Here is a 20,824-nt window from a genome sequence, read left to right on the forward strand (position 1 = left end):
GGGTCACCTCGATGCCGAGCTCCTGCGAAGAAACTCGGTAAAGACCTGAAATCCTGGCTCAGTCCATAAAATCCTGGCTCATGGTCTTACTGAACTTGCAAGAAATGCAGATCTTTTCGTCCTGGCGAATGTCCCTGAAGGATTATAAGAGATTTTCGTCATGGTCGAACCACGCTAATCCTCTCGCTCTCGCACTTTGTCAACCGGCCGTCGTTCCCCATCACCGGGATCCCTCGCCGCAGGCTGCACCGCGCCGCCATGCTCCAGCTACGTAGTCGCGTCATCGCCCATGTCATATCATGTCCAGCAACCTCTCCCGCATCCCCTGTCAGCCGCCTCCTCGCCGCCGCGGCGCCCGCCGTCTCCCCAAGCCCTAGCTTCGTCGTGGAGGAGTACCTGGTCTCCACCTGCGGCCTCACCCGACCCCAGGCCGTCAAAGCCTCCGCTAAGCTCTCCCACCTCAAGTCCCCCGCCAAGCCCGACGCTGTGCTCGCCTTCCTCGCCGGCCTCGGCCTCTTCGCCGCCGACGTCGCCTCCGTCGTCGCCAGAGACCCCCAGTTCCTCTGCGCCAAAGTGGAGAAAACCCTGACACCCAACGTCGTCGGGCTCACCGACCTCGGACTCTCGCCTTCTGACATCGCGCTCATCGTCTCGCTGTCCCGTCACAAATTCCGCTGCAGATCCATTGTCTCCAGGCTGCACTACTACCTCACTCTCTTTGGGTCCTCTGACAACTTCCTGCGGGCCCTCAAGAGGAACTTCTACCTTCTCTCGTCTGACCTCGACGGCGTCGTCAAGCCCAATGTCGCTTATCTGCACCAGTGCGGGCTAGGTGCTTGTGATATTGCCAGGCTCTGCATAGCTAGGCCATCCCTGCTCGGCATCAGCACGGAACGCATCCGGACACTAGTGGCCTGCGTCGAAGGTCTTGGTGTACCCCGTGGATCTCCGATGTTCAGACATGCGCTAAACGCTGTTGCATTCCTCAGCGAGGAGAAAATCACCGCCAATGTAGAGCACTTGAAGAAAATGTTCAGGTGGTCGGATGCCGAGGTGGGCATTGCTTTTTCTAAGGCTCCAACGTTGCTAACGAGGACCAAGGAATCGCTGCAGCGCAGGTCCGAGTTCCTCATCTCTGAGGTGGGGTTGGAACCGGCATACATTGCTTCTCGTCCGGCAGTACTCACATATAGCTTGGAGGGCCGGCTCAGACCCCGGTACTACGTTGTCAAATTTCTCAAGGAAAATGGATTGCTAGATCATGACCGGGACTACTATGCTGCAGTCATGATCAGCGAGAAGGTATTCGTCGAGAAGTTCATATGCCCTCATAACTCATAAGGATGCTGCACCGCATCTCGCTGAAGATTATGCAACAGCTTGCAGAGGGGAGGTTCCAGCTAGATTCAGTTTTACATGAACCAAGACTAATAAGAAAATTGGTATGTTCATTATGTCATTCGGTAGAGAAGAAAGCTTTGCACTGCTATGAACTTATCCTTCCTCATGTTGTCATATTGCACACATCTTGGAACTAGGAGAGTATGAGATCAGGGCATTCTGCAAATGCTTTGAAGTATCAATGAGTAGTATTTCTGCACATTCTCTGTTTGTATGTTCTGAAATGGCCATTTCAGTTTTGAATGCAACCCTCTATCTATCTTTCCATGAAAGAATGTTCTCATTTTGGCCATGAAGATGATATGAAGTCTCAACCTTTCCTTTGCATGAAATTTTTGGACCCCTTTTTCAGTGAGAAACAATTTTGGGTCTGTTGGTGGCCAGTTGGCTACAGTTTGCTGATCACTGCCAATGATGCAGTTTTGATCTAGTTTGTTGGTTGCTTGCTCTAGTTCATCTAAGCTAAATACCTTCTTCCTTCGTGCAGTAATTTTGACTATGAGATATTAACTATTGTTGAAGACGGCCATTATTTACTAGTAGTTTGTATCAGTTTATTTATTTATTTGTCTCGTGTATGGCCGATTCTTTCCTTGGGCCATCTGATCTCCAAACTGGCTAGTTGAGTAGTAGGATAGTAGCGTTTCTGTTGATTGCCAATTTGTATACACTACGTAACAGATATTTCAAGTGCCCTGGTATTCGTACCAGAGAAGCAAACCGATGCTTGTATGGTATGGTGCTGAAAAGCAGAGGGCAAAGGAGATGGTCGATGCTAATACCTGCGAAGAGATGTGATTTAAAGATCAACTGTGTGTCCCTTCTCTGGTACTTGTTGAAATTGTAGAAACAAGATTAATGAAATCTAGGCGAGGGGAACGGGTCGAATGATGAAGTGACTTACCACCAGGTGAGAAGATGTTGAAAAGGGCTGGGCAATAGAAGCATGCTGATTTACTGAATGTGGATGGTGCTTTCTTTCTTCCAGGTGAAGATGTGCTGAAACCGGATGTAGATGGTGCTTTTCTTCTTCTTCCAGGAAACGAGACGAAACATGGCGGCAATGGCTTGGCTGTACTATACATTATTCTGAAGGTTCTGTTAGTTTTTGACACCCTGAAGCTTCAGCAACAAGTATGGCCTGACAATGCATGAGTTTTATTCAGGGAAGCACCTACTTTTCTCTTTTTTGCATCTTGCAAGTTAAGTAATCCTTCTAGTATTGTACTATAGCTTTGAATAAACTAGCAGCATCTGGTGCTTTAATCAATTTTCTACATTTTGGTGCATCTTCACTTGGATGTAAACAATCTGAACGAGTCACGCATGCATGTAAAAAGTAGGCGGTATGTAAATTTTGTACTCTGAAGTCTGAACCCTGAATTCGAACCAGAGCTGAACGTTAGCCATGAATCTTTCAAACTTCATGTGTGAACTCTGAAACTTATTATACCCAATTCAAGTGTGAAGCTATAGTAAGCATTTAGAAATCTTTCAGGAGCCAGGTTAACTCGAATCTGAGCAGTAAGTTACCAGCAGCTAATAGGCTAAACTTTTATTTACAATTTCACTCCAGTCTCTTCAGAGCCACAACTATTATACTCAGATGAAGAGTATTAACATTTTCCATTATCATAGCAGCATATGTATGACGAGAGGTCTTATGTTTTCAAAACGTTGGGACTGGGCTTAACTGATTATGATGAAAAATCACTTTCTTTTCTTAAATACATCAGTGATTAGAGGATTTTGATTCTCCTGTCGTTTTCATAAATGTCCAATTTAGTCTATTAAAATAGGCATATTTTCATATAGGTTCACCAAAAGGGAAGTGTCATTTTTACATTGTCAGCAGATAAAACTGTTTTACATTGAATTCTAAAGCGTGCATTTAGTATCTAATGTATTGAAGGCACGGTGATGAAATCCAAGTGCAAATGCTAGTTGATTAGCATCATTCTTATTTCTGCAATTTATTTCTCCAACATTTATGCATATCCATTTCGAGTAGATAAATAAACTTCACTAGTGAACTTACCGCCTGAAGGCAATGTGCTGAAAATTGATAATGAAATACAGCTCCTGAATTAATCCCGAAAATTATAACAATTATCTCTATGGAGCAGAGACGGAAAGACCACCGCGGACGTGAGGACGACCAGGAGAGCGGCACCAACTGGAGGATGATGTAGTACTGCTTCTGTTTCCAGATCAAACTCAACAAGGTTGTATACCAACTGAACTTTTACACGAAGAGGAGAGCCTAATGATGAGATATTCAGGGGATTGAACAGGACTATAAATCGATGAGTCTAAATAAACAGTGGCTGGGTTTGAACATGGACAGGTATGGTGCCACGTATGGGGATTCAGCATAAGATAGTCCAAACTACAACCACATCAAAGTGCTCTTTCTTTCTTCTGGTCGTTGCTAGCTCCTGATGAAACTGATACTTGATGAACGGGTTTAGATCTTGATTGCATGATGTGGGTGCGGTCACAACAATTTCAATGTGGTTAGCCGGTCGGCACTCATTCTCTGTTGGATACAACATATTATCAGGGCATCTTATTTTTCTACAGTATTTAATAAATCATAAAGAAATAGAATTAAAAAAAAAGTCTGAAATATATTTTACAACAACAAAAATGTACTCAAGGGGACGAAAATGTACGATGAAAGTGCCTTTCTCAGCTTGAGCTCTGGTGAACAGTAAAATCTGAAAAGATTGAAAAAAATTCAAAAATAATTTGAATTTTATTTGTGGCAAGATTTGACAAATGTTTTCGTTGCATGCAAAGTTTCATTACGAAATAACGTTCTAGGAGGTCATGGCAAGAAAACAAAATCAATGCTCGAAAAATAGCTTTTTAAGCATCAATTTTGTTTTTTTATAATGCCACAATAATACTAATTGCCAAAAGAGTCACTGGACCTAGACGAGTCAGCTTGAGATGCCGGCATGAGACTGACGAGTGGGACCCACCACTTGGGTTCGTTCAACCAGAGCAGCCGCCCATCGCGCTTGCTTTCCCCATTCCATCACCGCCGCCGTCGTCGCGCTCGCCGTCTCCTAACTTCTCCGCGGCTGCGCCATGCTCCGCCTCCGAAGCTGCATCCTCGCCCAACTCATCTCTTCTCCCACCACCATCTCATCCTCCGCCTCCTCACTGCGGCAACGCTTGCCGTTTCCCCGAATCCCCGATTTCGCCATCGACGAATACCTCGTCCGAACCTGCGGTCTCAGCCGAGCCCAAGCACTCAAGGCCTCCCCGAAGCTCTCCCACCTCAAGTCCCCTGCCAATCCTGACGTCGTGCTCACCTTCCTTGCCGGCCTCGGCCTCTCCGGCGCCGACGTCGCTACCCTGGTTACACTTCTTGCCAAACCGTAGAATCTAAAAACTACTCCCTCCGTTCGAAATTACTTGTCGTGGAAATGGATGTATCTAGATGTATTTTAGTTCTAGATACATCCATTTTCGAGACAAGTAATTCCGAACGGAGGGAGTACAACTAAAAGGGGTAAGGAATTACCTTCTGCTCCACCTGCTCCTCGCCAGAGCCGCCCTCCACCTTTTCCACCATGTGCGCCTCGCCAGAGTCCGCCTCCACCTCCGGCGCCTCGCCGGAGCTCGCCAGCGTGGGAGCGTCTAGCTGGACCGCGCCGCTCCAGCCCGCCTCCACCTTCTTCGGATCTGCAGCATCTACTGCACCTACCTGGACACCAGCATCGTCCTGCACCACTGCAGGCGCCGCGACCTGCTGCGCTAGCGCCACCAGATCTGCGCCCCAATCAGGGCGCTCACGACGTCCGTCCTCCATGGCAATGGAGGTGATGGAGAGGATGCAGTGGGGGAGAGGGAGATGGCGCGGTGGGAGAGGATACGGTGGGAGAGGAGAGGAAGACGATGCAGCGGGGGGAGAGGGGAGCACCGAAGCAGAAACGCAAGTTCAAAGCACCTGCGCGCCACCCTCTAGGCGCCCACCGCAAGCAGGGTTTTGCCCCGTGGCATGAACTAACAATGCTGACAGGGCTGCCTTTTCCTGGTGGTGTGAGCCGACGATGACACTAGGGACATAGGTGCACGAGCGGCTCGGGGGCGAGCCGTAGCGCGATGTTTTTCTTTTGCATGGTAATGCACGTCTCATTCATATCATAAAGATCAAAATACAAGCCACGTAAAGAGCAACATGACAAAACTGAAAAGACAACAGAACATCTCTGAGCTTGACACCAAAGCCCTTCACCTGCCTCCAGCACAACCATAGCAGCCACCGAAGAAAAAAAATGACAGATCACCTCCTCACCCAAGCTCGACGTGGCTTCATCGCTGATATGCGGCTTTGCGGACCTCCAAGGTGGCTCACCAAAAGTGAAGCCATTGTCGTTGAATGAATCAGAATAGGGCAACACCCCGGACACACCATTGAACTCCAGATCTGGCACCCCACCTTGACTAAGACGCCGAAGAAGGAACCCATACCTATCATCCACCAACCACAACCCCAGCACACGTTCCGTCTTCCAAATATCGCCGATGCATACCACAATCTGCATCTGCTCCTGGACTACCTCCCAAGCTCCGCGCTGACGTTGGAGCAGACGCTGTCGCAACGGCGGAGCCCGATGACACATGTCCACCACAAGGATGCCGCCGCCGCTACAACATCCCCACTTGAACAAACTAGTTCCCAAATATATCCCCAACCATAGGACTGATGGCCTCATTGGGGAAGGATCCGAAGCTTCTTTATTCAGCGCCGCCATCATCGCCACTGAAGCCAAGACAAAGAACGACCAAAAAACCCAAGCTACTAGGGCCTAACCTAAAGCTACATGATCCGCACGCATAAATCCGGCGACCCCTCTCACCATCAACGACCGAGGTCGTGGATAGAGGGAAGCCGCCGAAGGAAGGCGGCGGAAGGAACTCTCTTGCAGCGACTAGGGTTTCTACCCTCGCCCCCACCCTCCCGGGCCCGAGAGGAAAAACCGTAGCGTGATGTTTTGTACTCCCTCGGTTTCTTTGTACTCCACGTATAAGATTTTTCTTGAGTCAAACTTCATAAAGTTTGATCAAATTTATATTAAAAATATTAACATCTACAATAATAAAGATATACAATATGAGAATTAATTTCATGATTCATCTAATGACATTTTTTTATATATTTTGAATGTTAATTTTGTTTTCTATAATATTGATCAAATATTACAAAGTTTGACTTCACACACCACTTATATGCAGAGTAAAGAAACACCCAGAGGTAGTACTACCAATACTTGGCACATGTTTCTTCATTTTGTTTGTTTTGAGACATTGTTTCTTCATTTTGTGTTTTTTAGGGATATTTATTCATTTTATGTTTTTTAGGAACATTTCTTCATTTTATGTTATTTTAGAATCATTTCTTCATTTTATGTGATTATAAATTTCTTCATTTTTTAGGCCAAAATTTTATGTGATTATTCATTTTAGCTGCCTTCTCCTCCTCCATTCACGCAGCGTCTCAGGTTGGTTGGACAGCGGCGCAACGTGGTATGATCTCCGCCAAGGCGCCGGCACCGGCGGCAGGTATCTGGTCGCATGGCGATGCATGCAGACCTCCATGATAAGGGTGCATGAATGCATGCTGGGACGTGTATACAGGGGAAATACACTTTGGTTCCTCATTGTATATGTATCCTATATGGGGATTTTTTTAATATTTTAATAAAAAGTCAAAATAGGTAAGAACTATTTTGACAAAACACTTAACTTATTTTTGCACTAGTATATAAATCTCGACCAAAAAAACCAAAGTTGACCTCATAGCAAAAAGACAAAAATTATTTGCTATTATAGGTCACTGTTCACACTATTTTAGCCAAAAAAATTGTCTTTTTCGAAAAGAAGTCAAATGGATATTTTTTTCTGGATTTTTTTCTCACGAGTAAAGGTCAAGTTTATTTCAAAAATATTTTCAGAAATTTTTGACTTTTTGTTGAATTTCTAATTTTTTTTCATATAAGGTGCATATGTCTCCATAGACCAAAAATTCCCCTCCGTGTATACAGCAGCTATTTATGTGTACTAAGTACTGACAAGTGCACGAGCGTGCTGCAGGTGGTGCGTGCGGGTACCAGGACGACGTGGAGAAGCCGCCGTTCTCCTCCATGATCGCGGCGGGCGGCCCCTCCATCTTCAAGGACGGCAAGGGCTGCGGCGTTTGCTATCAGGTTAAATGCACCGGGAATGCCCCTTGCTTCGGCCGCCCGGTGACCGTGGTCGTCACAGATCTGTGCCCCGGCGGCGAGGCGTGTCTGGCCGAGGCTGCCCACTTCAACCTCAGCGGCAAGGCGTTCGATGCCATGGCGAAGCCCGGCCAAGCCGACAACCTCCGCGACGCCGGCGACATTAGGGTCCAGTACCACCGGTATGCTCTCGCTAGTTAGCTGGCGCACGCACTCATGCCCAGTGGTCCGCTCCACCTCCATGCATGTTCGTGTGATCAACTGCTCAATAGTTTTTTTTTGAACATCAGTAACAGACACAAGCGCTCATATACACGCGCATACACTCACCCCTATAAATGCACACATGCACATCCTATCCCTATGAGCACCTCCGAAAGACTGAGCCGACATATCATCTTAAAATTTACGAAGTCATCGTAGGCATCTTCGGGAACGTCTCCTACTGAATGTTTTCACCAGGATTTACGGGAACGTCTCCTCCCACTGAATGCACATCGCCGGAAATCCTGAAATAAATTCAGGAATAAATGTGAGCTGAGGATACCACAGTCCCTCTAACCATCCAACCACAGGTTGGTTCGCAACTGCTCAACAGATTGATTGTATCACCTCTTTGATTTCTTCGGCCGCAGGGTTCCATGCAAGTGGCGCGGGCTGAACTATCTCGCGGTGCTCATCAACCACGAGTCCGGCGACGATGACCTGTCGACGGTGGAGCTTCAGCAGCGCGGCCGTAGCTGGGCACCGATGCAGCAGTTGTTGGGCGCGGTGTGGAAGTACAGCTCCGAGCCCACCCTGCAGGCGCCCATATCGATCCGCCTCACCACCAGCGCCGGCAAGGAACTCGTCGCCAGCGACGTGATCCCCTCCGGCTGGCAGGCCGACAAGACCTACCGATCCATCGTAAATTAAACTACTGATCGAGTGATTGATCGATCGGTCTGTTGGATCGAGTACCTATGTTGATTAGCTTCTTGCCTCTACATGTAATCCACATCAATTTGGAATAGCTGCCTTCATGCTTGAAAAATTGCAAGTGACATGGAAAATTTGTTTGCCTGAAATCTTTGGCGGATCTGTTGTATACTTGTATATCTATCTAAAACCTCAAGATAATTAGTGCCAACTGAGTTGTTCTTCAATCCTTCCAATAATAATTTTTTGTTGAAATTCAACAAAGCATACAAAAAAACTCACTTAATTTAGGATTTAAAAGAAGGAAAACACATATTTTTCGTCCTTAAACTCTTCCGGAAGTTTAAAAATCGTCGCTCAACTTCAAAATCATCAAAACTTAGTCCCTCGACTAATTAAACTGGATATTTTCATCCTTGATAATACTTTGGTCAAAACCAGCAGCTAACTAAACCGGCTGGCCCAAGTCCGGTCAACAAAGCGGTGGCGCGGACGGGACAGAGCCAGGGCGTGGCGGGTGCTCGCCCAGAGCACGACCAGGCACACGGGAGTGAATGGAGTAGGACGCGTGTGGGGCTGCATGAGTGAGACCGGGGACGCTGGAGATTTATGAGGTCGTCGATGGAAACCGGAGAGCCTCAATCGCTGACGCCCTTGTCATCTTCTCAGCCTCGTGGTGACCTGCCGCCCATGCCCAGCTCTCCTCCCATGTACCTCTGCTTTCTTTCTTCGTTTTTCTTTGTTTTCATTAGTTTTCTCGCTTTCATTAATTTGAATTGGTTTCTTTGGTTTTTCATTCTTTTGTTTTTGTCTTCTTTGTTTTTCTTTACTTTTTATTGATTTTCATCGATTCTTTTTTATTCAATACATCTTTTTAAGTACAGATTCAACATTTTATATACATCAGAAACATTTTTATATACATGTTTAACATTTTTAAATACATGACTAACTTTTTGAAAACTTACTTTTTGGATGTCTGCTTTTTTCTGTGCACACTGTATGTTTTTGGTATATATCTAATCAAATTCAAGTTTTACATTTTTTAATACATGTCAACATTTTTTGTATACACACTTAACTTTTTTTTAAATGTTTGATTAACATTTTTTTAATACATGATCAATATTTTTTTCATACATATTTAGAAAAATTCAAATGCTTTATTAAAAAAAATTTAAATACTCCCTCCGTTCCAAAATAAGTGACTCAACTTTGTACTAGCTTTAGTGCAAAGTTAGTACAAAGTTGAGTCACTTATTTTGGGACAGAGGGAGTACATGATTAACATTTTTTAACACATGGTCAAAATTTTTTATAAACACATTTAACATTTTTCAAATACTTGATTTTTTAGAAAATTTCAAATACTTTCTTTTTTAGGGAAAGAAAATTTCAAATACTTGATTTTTTTTTAGTGGTTTCAAATACTTGATTAACAGGTGAATTTTGGGCTCGGTTAAAAGAGCCGATGGCCCATTGACGAGGTGGCCCAGCCAGCCCGAACCCGCACCCGCAGACGCAGCAAGCACTCCCCCCCTGTTATCCAAGAAGTACACTGTTCCGGCGCCCCAAGGTCGACGGCCGCCTCCGTCCGCCCGCTCGCCGTCGCGACTCCTTCCTCCCCATGCGGCGTCCTCGGGCGGTTCGATGACCATAGCATGTGGTTTCTCTCGCTTCCTCAACACGCGCGTGCATTCCTCCACAAATCGCGTCCTCAGCCTCTGGTTCGCCTCCTGTCCCTGCTCCTCCGCCTCCGCCTCCGCCTTCGCCTCGGAGCCGCCGGAGATAGCCGCGGGCCCGGAGACCGTCAGGGAAGGGCGGGCGGAGATATTCGCGGACAAGTCCAATTCGGTCTTCTTCAACAAGGCTCAGGTCTCGCCTCCTTTGCTTCCTGTCTACGTGTGCTGTAGATTTGATTTTCTGTTGTCAGGCTGATCCGCTGATGCCATTGCTGCTTCACCTGATGGTTGCATGGACAGTAGTGCAGTGCAGTCGTTCCTTCCAGGAAAATAATTGGTTGCCTATTTGATGATTTCGGCCACTGATGTGCTGAGCATCTCATTTCATTAGAACTGCAAGAATTACAGACTAAATAAGCTATTATGTCTGGCCAGAATATTCCTGACACGTTAGCTGAACCCATGGCTGCTGTAGCTCCACCACAACTCACAAAAGAACAATCTACTGTAGCCGCTATCCAGTATTTCCTTTGGAAATATGAATTTTCGTCTGATGGTAGCTATGGAAATATGTTCAAGTTGTTTGTACTTATGAATTCGATTCTCACCAGGTTAACAACAGAGACCTTTCCATTGCTGTTTTGAGATGGTTTATTTCGAAAAGACAGGAAGAGCATGATACCCAATTAAAAGGTATTCGTTTGAACACAATTCGCACTGCTAGTTTACAAACCTTTTCCTTTTAAAAGGTACACAAATGCTTGAGCGATTTCTGTGATGAAGCAGGCAGGCGTGCTGAGATACCAGCGGAGCAGCATGCCGATGGATTAGACACTGCTACCACAGGTTCTGAAGACACTGCATTGAGAGAGGAATCGAGCCTTAAAGCACCTAAAGTTCTTGAGGTGCATTTATGAAGTCCTGTTGTTTAATAATGATCAGTGCAAGCTGTGATGAGCTATGATATAGTATATTTCTTCTGGAAGTTCTCCCATTTTTAAATCATGTATATAACCTACGGCAGTAGTATTTGCATAAACAATGCTGATCTTTTCACTTCAGATCCTTCTTATCATGAATTTTGTAGGCTTTGGCTGCATCAGGATTAAGAGCTATCCGATATGCACTTGAGGTGGATGGAATTGGGGAAGTTATAGCTCTTGACAATAATGAAGGTACATTCTGATATCTCTGTCAGAATGTTGCAGATGACTTTTCAGAAATCTTTTGAGTCCTTGGAAATAACACCCTATTTTATGTCTGATGATGCTAAACATGTGTTTGATTAACTGCAGTTGCTATAGAATCCTGTAAGAGAAATATCTATCACAATGGCATTCTTGCATCTTCGAAGGTGGTGTCACATCTTGCTGACGCTCGCATTTACATGCTCACTCACCCTAAAGAATTTGATGTGGTATGGCTTTACTACTTTACTTTAATAGAAACATAACTCTCCAATCATTTGTTATGTATCAGTTTAAGTGCCAAGGGAAATTAAATGGCAGTTATACATTTTTGGACAAGTAACTACTGTATTTGCTATATTATTTCATATTTGTGTTCCTGACTGAGTAGAAAATCAAATCAAGCAGATATAAATTATGTTTCTGTATATAAGCTGGGAAATTCAGAACTCAGTGTCGTAGAATTTAGTACTGCCTAAGATTTTTGCATATCACGCTGCAATGCTACAATCCTACAAAAGTAAGAAACAGAAACCATATAGCCGATACGATTACTCGTGTGAATCTGTTTCTAGACACTTGCAGCATGTCAATACTGTAATGCCTTATGTCTTGCATAGAAATCAAACACTTGGTGTGCCAAGATTTTTTTTATTTACTTTCTTACATATAGGAAATAGTGGCACAGCGCACTCACATCATTGCTGTAATATGGCAATTCCTTTGTTCATAAATATTAAGTATGTGAATTTTGGTATGTATGGTGTCCATACACATAAAGTTTAACTATTATATTTTGCAATAATGTTGCGGACAATGGGCCCGGCAGTAAGAGTATCATAGTGGCAGCAGTAACTGCATGTGCGGCAAGAACGACCAGTGTGTCCAGCACTCCAGCAGCAAGATGGTCAGGTTATTTGGGAGTCAGAAACCAACACCAGTAGCAGCATTTCGCGAGAGTCCGGTGTCCAGCAAAAATCAGGACGTTAAATCTGCAATCAATTGGGAAGTATATTAGAGATTGTGTTAGTTAGTAGAAGTATAGTATGTATCCCAGTGAGCTTAGTCGGTAATTGGTTCAGACATCCCTTTATATAGATGTTATTCTTATCCCCATTCTAGTATCTCATCTTTTCATGCTAGGCTGTCCTGGCCATCTTCGCCGTGCATTAGCTTCATGACACTACCAAAGAAGTCTGAAAGGACAGTGTTATGAATGTACTTTCGGTAAATGATGACTGGTCTATTTGTCACCTTTCCATGCAACCAATATAGATATTTCTGTATGTTGTCAAAGTTAGTGAATTTTGATTGCACACATGCCAGGGTGACACATTGACCAACGGAACTACTTCTTTGCAGTAAATTGTTAATATCATATCATATCCTCTTCTTTTGTTGCCATCTACACATGGTCACTTTTCCTCGCGTTCGAGGATAATATGCATCCGTATCATGCTGTATTGATGTCCTATATACTTGCTGAATCAGGTTGATCTTGATCCTTATGGATCACCAGCTGCATTCCTTGATTCAGCAGTTCAATGTGTTGCAGATGGTGGTATCTTGATGTGCTCAGCTACAGACATGGCAGTCCTTGCTGGGGGCAATGCAGAAGTTTGCTTTTCCAAGTCAGTTTAATATTCAATTATCAATCATCAACTGCATGACTACATCATTTAATTCTTACCATATCAGTTATCTATACCTGCAGATATGGTTCTTATCCAGTAAGAGGCAAATACCGCCATGAGATGGCCTTGAGGATTCTTCTTGCCTGCATCGAGGTCAGACCTGAGAGTCTCTTCTATTCACATAGTCATTATGACGATCCATCAATTCATTTTCCTTGTTTTGCTTGCAGTCACATGCGATCCGCCACAAGCGCTATATAGTTCCTGTCATATCAGTGCACATGGATTTCTACATTAGGGTTTTTGTGCGAATCTTCACGTTGTCTCCTGCCTCTGCCTCTCCTTGGTGTTTGTAATATGGTTTCCCACAAATTGATCTTACCAATGTGCCTCTTTCACTGTGCAGGTCGGCTAGCACGGTGAAAAGCTCACCTCTCAAATTTTCACATGTATATCAATGTGTTGGTTGCAATTCATTTCACTTACAAAATGTTGGAAGAATAAACTCAAAGGTAGACTCCTCTTTTCTTGTTTCATTGTTTTGCATGGCATGCTTATGGATATGATCCTCTGATCCAGGATAAGAGGAATATTCCTCTACCAAATTTTTGCCCTATTGTGCCTCAAGAGTGTTCGGAATGTGGCGGTAAATTTGTTATGGGGGGGCCTATATGGAGTGATCCAATACATGACAGGGATTGGGCTGCTTCCATTTTATCAAATATCCGAGCAACTAGTGGTTTATATCAAGCTTATGCAAAAATTTCAGCTATACTAACGTCAGTATCAGAGGTACTATTTTGGTTCGTCTTCTCTTTTGGTTATGCCTATGTTGACTGCTGATTATACGGTAGAGAAAATGAAACATGAACAGGACGAAAAGTGTACAGATTAGTGAATTTTAATGATTTTAATACAGAATTGTTTTAGAAAGAAGCTGATAGGATAGAAGCTATTCGCGGATGTGCATATATTCTGATTCATTACTTGAATGATATATGTACAAGTGTCACGTTGGCAGCATAGGCAAATGAGCATGCAAATATATTTCCCTTAAATCACTTTGTATGGTTATTTTTAGTGTCAGGCTCGGGTTCTGTGTACTAAAATACCTCATATCTCTGTAAGGCGAAGTCACTAGCAAAAAGAAAAAAGAACAATAATACTGAATAAATTCTTGATTTTGTTGATAGCGAAAATGAACTTTCCATTAGACTAAAAGTCCAGCAGAATGGCTGCCCACTGGTTGAGTATCAGTATTCGTTCCAGTGCACCGATGCGTTAACTGGAGGAGGTCTATGCGTGCTACATGGTTACACACTCTGCAATAGAAACTTATATGGAAAGAGTTAATGGCAGTGTCCAGCATTATCCTTGCTTTTTCGAGTATAACTTTTAACCCTTGGTTTACACACTCCTCCAATTGAAGTGATATAGACTTGCTTGCATCTGATTCTAGGAAGGTGTTAAACATTCCCAGACCAAAAGGTAGCGACAAATCTTTATGTAAATGGCCTGCCTGCAATGCATTCTGGAAACCCATTGGATGCCCTGTGTTGTGTGTAACATCCCAGATATCTGCCCTACCTGGTGAAAGCTACCACACTATCTGATTACCACCGAGTCATATGGATGTTATCTGTTATAATTCTAAATTGTCTGCCGTGGATGTCCCTATAAACACAGGAAGCTTTGCCAAAATTTGAGTATTTCCTAGAGTTGGTGGTAATCAGATAGTGTGTTAGCATCGCTAGGTAGGGGAGACATCTGGGATGTTACACTGTGCTCAGAATCTGCAACTTCTTCTCGGGAATGTCAGAATCTGCAACTTGCACCAGAACAATGCCATTCCTGACAACAATCTGTCTACATGATATGTATCTGGTAGGAAAGAACATCAACCTTCACTCTCAGCAGCTGGCATCCTTCATGGAACACTAACTTTATTTATGGCAATTTGGAATACCATTTCCACCAAGCAGGTCAGCTCTTCTTGGGAGCCATAACCTCTAGTTCTTAGACAAGATGTTGTGCTAAAATAAATGGCCTGATTTGAAATAGTATTAAATAAAGAATCTCTGAATCAAACATACAGTGAGATGTTAACATTCTGTTGTTTATATTGGATCCATAAATCACAAGGGATTTTCTGGTGCAGGAATTGCCCAATGCACCTTTATTCGTCAGTCTTCACAGTATATGTGCAACATTGAAGTGCACTAATCCAACCATGGTTATGTTTCATTCGGCTATAAGAAATGCTGGGTATCAAATATCAGGTAGCCATGCGGATCCGCTAGCTCTGAAAACAGATGCGCCAATGTCTGTAATTTGGGACATCATGCGATGTTGGGTATGATAGAAATCTCAGATTTTCTTGGTTAATCAGAGACAGCAGACTGTTTCATTAATTGGCTTCCTGTGCCTGCAGGTCAAGCTTCACCCGGTAAAATCTCAACCTGAGAATCTTCCAGGTAGCAGGATACTTTCCCAAGAGCCTCAATTGCAGGTATAGATCATAAAACACAGCTTTGTATCCTTTTATGAACAATGCATGAGAAATAAAATGTTTCTATGCAAAAATGAGTTACATATGCTTGCAATTTTTTGCTTATTTTAAGCTTGAGTTTTTACTTTATGGTGTTGTGATCAGACATCAGAAGCTTGTGTTTATTTGTTGTATTAATCTGACAGAACTATGTGAAGCTAACCATGAGTGACTTGGACACAGTATTAATATTCCACTCTTGTTAAGCTTGAGCTAAGGGAAGGGCTCTTCTCATTAACGGCGCTCTGTTTCCCGAATGTTCTAATTGTTATCTGAATGTTATGTTTTGATGAAAGCAAGCCATTCCTTGTACCGTTGATGTTTGGTTTTATGTATCTCTGTTATTCCTGACGGGTTGGCCTCATGATTTTCTGAGCAACACGATCCAGACTAGCACTAGTCAAGCTCTCTGTTGGGATTTCAATTGGTACAAGTAACCAGAAGTGATCAATTTTTACTGGGTCCTAGCTCTCTCCTGGTAGAACCCTGTCTATTTTGCTGGTTTTAAATGTCTCTGGATACTTTGGTCAAAATTATAGAAACGGCTGAAATCTCCGAAACCATCTGTAGAGACACCTCATATTATTGTGCGCAGAGACCTAATACTGACCTGATGTTGCACTAACTGGAAGCATACAAACTGTTGCATTTTTGTATTGGTTTAGAAGGATCAATTATTGCTCTGTTTTGTACACCAGTCACAATTTAGCCACCACTTTGTTCATTCCATATATTAAGATAGGTGTTTTCTCTTCGCCGACATATATTCCCTGACTTCCCGTGTAGTGATTATTCCAGAAATATGCTTATCTGTGGACAGAAGTTATATAAACTAAGCAATTATACAATTCGACCTTTCATACTTCTGAAGCCTCTGTTATTCCATTCAGTATTCCAGTTGATTTCAGTGATTACTTTCCTATATCTAATTTGTGTCCCTTTTTTTTACTGGTTTGACAACTACCAGGCATCGTTCTCTCAAGCAACCGGGGGTTTAGTTGCACGGAAGAGCCCGAGATTTCTACCTAATCCTGAAAAACACTGGGGTCCTAAGATGAAGGCCGGTAGACCACTGAAGATACTTCCCATTGACAAATTGTAATTTCTTTTTGCCATCAACACACTTGAAGCCAGACATTCTTTTTATTCTGAAATTGAACATATAGAAAGTTCTGAAAAATATAATCTACAGCCGTGTCCACGCTTGCTCCCCTGTGCGGCAAGTTTCTGCTGATCCCACAATGTGAACCTTAACCACCTAGCTGAACCAGAGGCCCATGAAGAGGTTGGTCGAATGGGGCATGATCCATCACAATAACTGATAATGCCTGCTCTGTAAATATGACATTGTTCTTGGGTCTCCTTCGAGCTCATCCTGCTGAGTTTTCCTGTCAAGTGAATGAATGGCCAGCCATCTATGCCGCACAGTAGTGAGAGCACAAATAGGGTATATGATGCAAGGAAACACCGTGGCAAAGAGGAGGAAGTAGCAAATGTAAAATACGAGCGGTGTTGGTTAATTCACGAAAAGGTTAATGCTCTCACCATTGTCCACTCTCCAAATGCTCCCTTTGTTTCCTTTTACTCTGCATATAAGTTTTCTCTCAAGTCAAAATTACAGGAAAAAAATATCAACATTCATCATATCAAATAAATGTAATGCATCATGAAATTATTTTTTATATTGTATATATTTAATATTATGGATGTTGATATTTTTAAGTATAAATTTGATCAAACTTTATGAAGTTTGTATTCCTACAAATAAGCTTTGCTAGGCGAAGGAAGAGCCCTTCTTTGGTTTAGTGCTCGGCAACTATCCATTTGCCCGAGGAATTTGAGCACACAAGGAATCAGGTGATTCCAAACAAGCGCCACACTTGCTTAGCAAGCATTGCCAAGTTAAAAGAGTGAATATCTCGATACCTTCGCCCACAAAAAAAAATCTCAAGACCTCATACCAGATTTATTGTTGGGAAAGCATAACTTTTATCACGCCCACCAATGTATTTTCTTGCCATGCCCGTTGTCTCTCACTATAAGTTGTGTCGTTAGATATAGCTTTGCAGACCTCTTTCAGCCAAAAAGAAAAAAAATGAAACATGGGCAAAAGGTTTTTCCGCATTTCATTAATTGAGAAGAAGCTTTAAAAGTTAGAACACACGCCCGAGGGCGCCAAAATGGCCTTAAAACAACTACTCTTGTGTCATCATGATTGCGTTGAAATGTTTCGCGCCGGCGATGGCCCAATGAGCAGCCTCTCGGCGGATGTTGGCGAGGATAGGCATCGGTGGAGCGTACACATTCTGGAACACCCTTGCCTTCCTCTTGTTGCAGATTTTCCATGTCGTGAATATCAAGAGGGATGCCAATGCTTTGCACGGGTGTCCATGGATGTGAATGACGTCATTCCACCAATCTTTGACAGCGTGGAATGGTTTGGGCCTCATGGCCGAAGAGGCTAGATACGATTTTAGGCCCATGAGATGGACTGGGCCCATTCACCTTCCTCCCTTGTCTCTGAATAGGCCCATCAGAACGCGCAAGGAGCATTTTAACAAGTCTTCTCCTTCCTCTCGCCCAATCTCCTCACCTGCCCCCGAGAAGAGAGAGAGAAAAGCAGCGAGACGCGAATCAACGGCGGCGATGGCTCTCCCGGCGTCCAGCTCCACCCTCTCCCGCTTCCTCTCCTCCCGCCGCATCCAGCCCACGGACGTCACCGCCCTCGCCACCTGGGGCATCTTCGCCGGCAGCGCCGCCATCTACCTCGTCCAGGTCCGTGTTAAAACCGTCAATTAGCGATTACGCCTTCGATTGCACCCACCGTCCGCCACTTTTGAGCCTTGCTTCATCTCGCATCCGCCGCTCGATCCGTGGGTAGTTTGTCATATCGGTGTTAGGGTTTGGTTTCTCCAGATCCGATCTTGCCATGCCTGTGTAGCTGCTTGTTGTTGGCCTAGATCTGCGGCGTGCTGGGTCGGTCTTCGGGCCCGGCGATCTGAGCTGCGATGGTGTGATCTGGGAGGGATTATCTGAAGTTTATTACGTGGTCAAAATTGTTGTTTGGATCTTAATAGTGCTCCGTTGGGATTGTATACGGTGAAGGAGAAGACCGAAGTGATTATGTGATGGCAACAGATTTATTCTGGCGAACCCCTGTTTGTCAAGGTGCCTTGGTGATAGGAACGTGCTGCAATAAATAGTTCAAGGCAAATGCTGAAGTAGCTATGGCCCTATCTACATCATGCTAACATGATAGTATTTGACAAGCAAGTTTAGCACAGGGCACACTTCTACTCCCTCCGCCCTGAATTACTTGTCGCAGAAATGGATGTATCTAGAACTAAAAATACGTCTAACATACATCCATTTCTGCGACGAGTAATTCCGGACGGTGGGAGTACTGGTTAGAACACTTATGCAGTGTAACAGAACCTGGATGCAAAGTACAGTTCCAGTTTTGCAAAATTTTGATAGGTAATAGTATATAGTTTTAATTGTTCAATCTTGGTGACATGAATTAACTTTCACTTCCTCCTGATAGTTTCTGCCGAGGCAGCTTGATTTCTTTGCCTTTAGCTTCACATAACTAAGATGTGCATTCTGCCTAATAGCTCCTGGAAGGTCTCAAACATGATCAATGTAGATCCTCTCTAAAAAGGCACTTCTGTTGAATATGTTTTCTGGCGTATTCCATTATTTCTGACTGTTATGCATGAAAATTTGGAGCATGTATGTGTAATTTTTTTTAATACTGTCATGTATGCTTACACTGCTATGAACTTAGTATCTAGTTCTGTACATACTGTTTATTAGGTTTTACGGGCTATGTTGCCGGCTTTAAAGTCAAATGTTAGGAATTTCTTTTGGTTGAAACTGGTACCTACTGCCTTGTGATGCGATGGAACTTTATTTCCTCTACTCTGACAAAAATCTAAGGATCCATTCTGCCATAGTCAACATTCAGTGGTTGAGGCAATTTCTATGACTTGGCCTAGCTACTTTACATAGTGAGTGAGTCTGCCTGTCTGGTACAAAAATTCTTCCTCGCATCTTTTGTCCCCTGTGGTGTCTGGTCTTTGCTGTATTGGTGAAAACCTGGAACTAAAATCATGATGAAGATCCATGGTGTGCCTATGCTGTTTGTGTTAACTCTATTTAACCGATTCCATTAGTTGCTTGATCAATTCCAAGTACCGTCGCACCTTGCATCTTTATTTGCCCTCCTCAAAGTCATAATTATTGTTGCTAACCTGTTTTTCGTCTGAATTTTCTTGTCATGGTCATCTCGCTATTAGTTTCAGTTTGTCAGTCTCTACGATACTGAAGATCCTTTTGATTTTGTTTGCAGCCATTTGACTGGATCAAGAAAACCTTCTTCGAGAAGCCCGAGCCTGAGGCATAAGTGTCTATGGGGGTGCACGGCTACAGCTTTTGATGCGTACATTTTCAGGATGATTCTCTGAGTTTGGACAACCCAGCCAATAATATACAAGACCCTCGTGATCCCTTGTTTGATTTTCCATCCAGATGTAGGTTTCCTCTTGCGTTGCATGTAACCCTCACCATGGGAGGGGAATGATCATGTAAATTTATTTTCCGTCACAGAGGAAAGAAACTGTGCTTTTGTTTATTTCTCTTGCTATGGTCACCAAAGAGTGAGCTTTGGCTCGCTCAGCCGTGGTATTTTGTGTCGAGCCTGGTGTCCCTTGTTGAACTAACTAACTCATCGCGAAAGAAGAAGCCCATGAGATTTACCTCCGCCGTAGGTAGCCTTAACAAGATTCTAACAAACTTGAGATCGAAATCACTTGTAGAACTCGACAAAGATCATAACGCCGTGTTCTCGCCTGAAAAGGAAAAAGGTTTTGAGAACGATGTGTACCAAATCGCAGCACACTTCTCCGGTGGTAGTCTGCACTCTTCAGCCAGAAAACCGCACCTTTGTAGTCTCAGTTACAACAACAAAGACGGAGACGGGTAACGCACCGACTCGAACCACATTTGTTGTGCACAGTCATATTCCCAACAACTCTGCCGCCCCAAGATGTTGTATTCATCAAGGAAAATCCGCCTGCCCATGGTTTCGATCGATACTGACCGTCCACGTACGCCCCCCATTGCTAGATCCACACACACGCAAAGGCGCCCGGTGCCGGCCGGAAGCCCCTCCCTCACGCGCACCACACATGCATGCAATGCACGGCACGCTCTATGT

General features: G+C 43.8%; 4 protein-coding genes across 6 annotated transcripts; all 4 read left to right on the forward strand.

The window, feature by feature from the left end:
- The first annotated feature begins 258 nt into the window (after positions 1 to 258).
- LOC119362397 (transcription termination factor MTERF4, chloroplastic-like) lies at positions 259 to 3,980 on the forward strand. 2 transcript variants are annotated; one of them, XM_037627607.1, is made up of 4 exons: positions 259 to 1,442; positions 2,083 to 2,311; positions 2,390 to 2,535; positions 3,528 to 3,980. In XM_037627607.1, exon 1 carries the CDS (start codon positions 259 to 261, stop codon positions 1,339 to 1,341), a length of 1,083 nt encoding a protein of 360 aa, XP_037483504.1. In that variant the 3' UTR covers positions 1,342 to 1,442; positions 2,083 to 2,311; positions 2,390 to 2,535; positions 3,528 to 3,980. The 2 variants fall into 2 exon arrangements, with proteins under 2 accessions (XP_037483504.1, XP_037483503.1); XM_037627606.1 differs by having other exon boundaries at positions 2,390 to 3,980.
- Positions 3,981 to 5,266: 1,286 nt separating this feature from the next.
- Positions 5,267 to 8,703, forward strand: LOC119360590 (putative expansin-B14). The gene is made up of 4 exons (XM_037626159.1): positions 5,267 to 5,289; positions 6,853 to 6,974; positions 7,510 to 7,819; positions 8,273 to 8,703. Exons 1-4 carry the CDS (start codon positions 5,267 to 5,269, stop codon positions 8,550 to 8,552), a joined length of 735 nt encoding a protein of 244 aa, XP_037482056.1. The 3' UTR covers positions 8,553 to 8,703.
- A 1,378-nt stretch (positions 8,704 to 10,081) lies between these two features.
- LOC119362398 (probable tRNA (guanine(26)-N(2))-dimethyltransferase 1) lies at positions 10,082 to 16,708 on the forward strand. Of its 2 annotated transcripts, XM_037627608.1 has the most exons (13): positions 10,206 to 10,430; positions 10,849 to 10,930; positions 11,024 to 11,142; positions 11,325 to 11,412; positions 11,533 to 11,654; positions 12,916 to 13,055; positions 13,139 to 13,211; positions 13,289 to 13,377; positions 13,465 to 13,570; positions 13,638 to 13,850; positions 15,217 to 15,411; positions 15,490 to 15,567; positions 16,574 to 16,708. In XM_037627608.1, exons 1-13 carry the CDS (start codon positions 10,206 to 10,208, stop codon positions 16,706 to 16,708), a joined length of 1,665 nt encoding a protein of 554 aa, XP_037483505.1. The 2 variants fall into 2 exon arrangements, with proteins under 2 accessions (XP_037483506.1, XP_037483505.1); XM_037627609.1 differs by lacking the exons at positions 15,217 to 15,411; positions 15,490 to 15,567; positions 16,574 to 16,708 and adding an exon at positions 14,518 to 15,000 and having other exon boundaries at positions 10,082 to 10,430.
- A 1,461-nt stretch (positions 16,709 to 18,169) lies between these two features.
- On the forward strand, positions 18,170 to 20,251 carry LOC119362399 (ubiquinol-cytochrome c reductase complex 6.7 kDa protein-like). Its single transcript, XM_037627610.1, has 2 exons — positions 18,170 to 18,381; positions 19,958 to 20,251. Exons 1-2 carry the CDS (start codon positions 18,253 to 18,255, stop codon positions 20,009 to 20,011), a joined length of 183 nt encoding a protein of 60 aa, XP_037483507.1. The 5' UTR covers positions 18,170 to 18,252; the 3' UTR covers positions 20,012 to 20,251.
- The last annotated feature ends 573 nt before the right edge of the window (positions 20,252 to 20,824 follow it).

Source organism: Triticum dicoccoides, chromosome 2B (genome assembly GCF_002162155.2).
Source record: "Triticum dicoccoides isolate Atlit2015 ecotype Zavitan chromosome 2B, WEW_v2.0, whole genome shotgun sequence".
In the NCBI taxonomy this organism is placed as follows: domain Eukaryota; kingdom Viridiplantae; phylum Streptophyta; class Magnoliopsida; order Poales; family Poaceae; genus Triticum; species Triticum dicoccoides.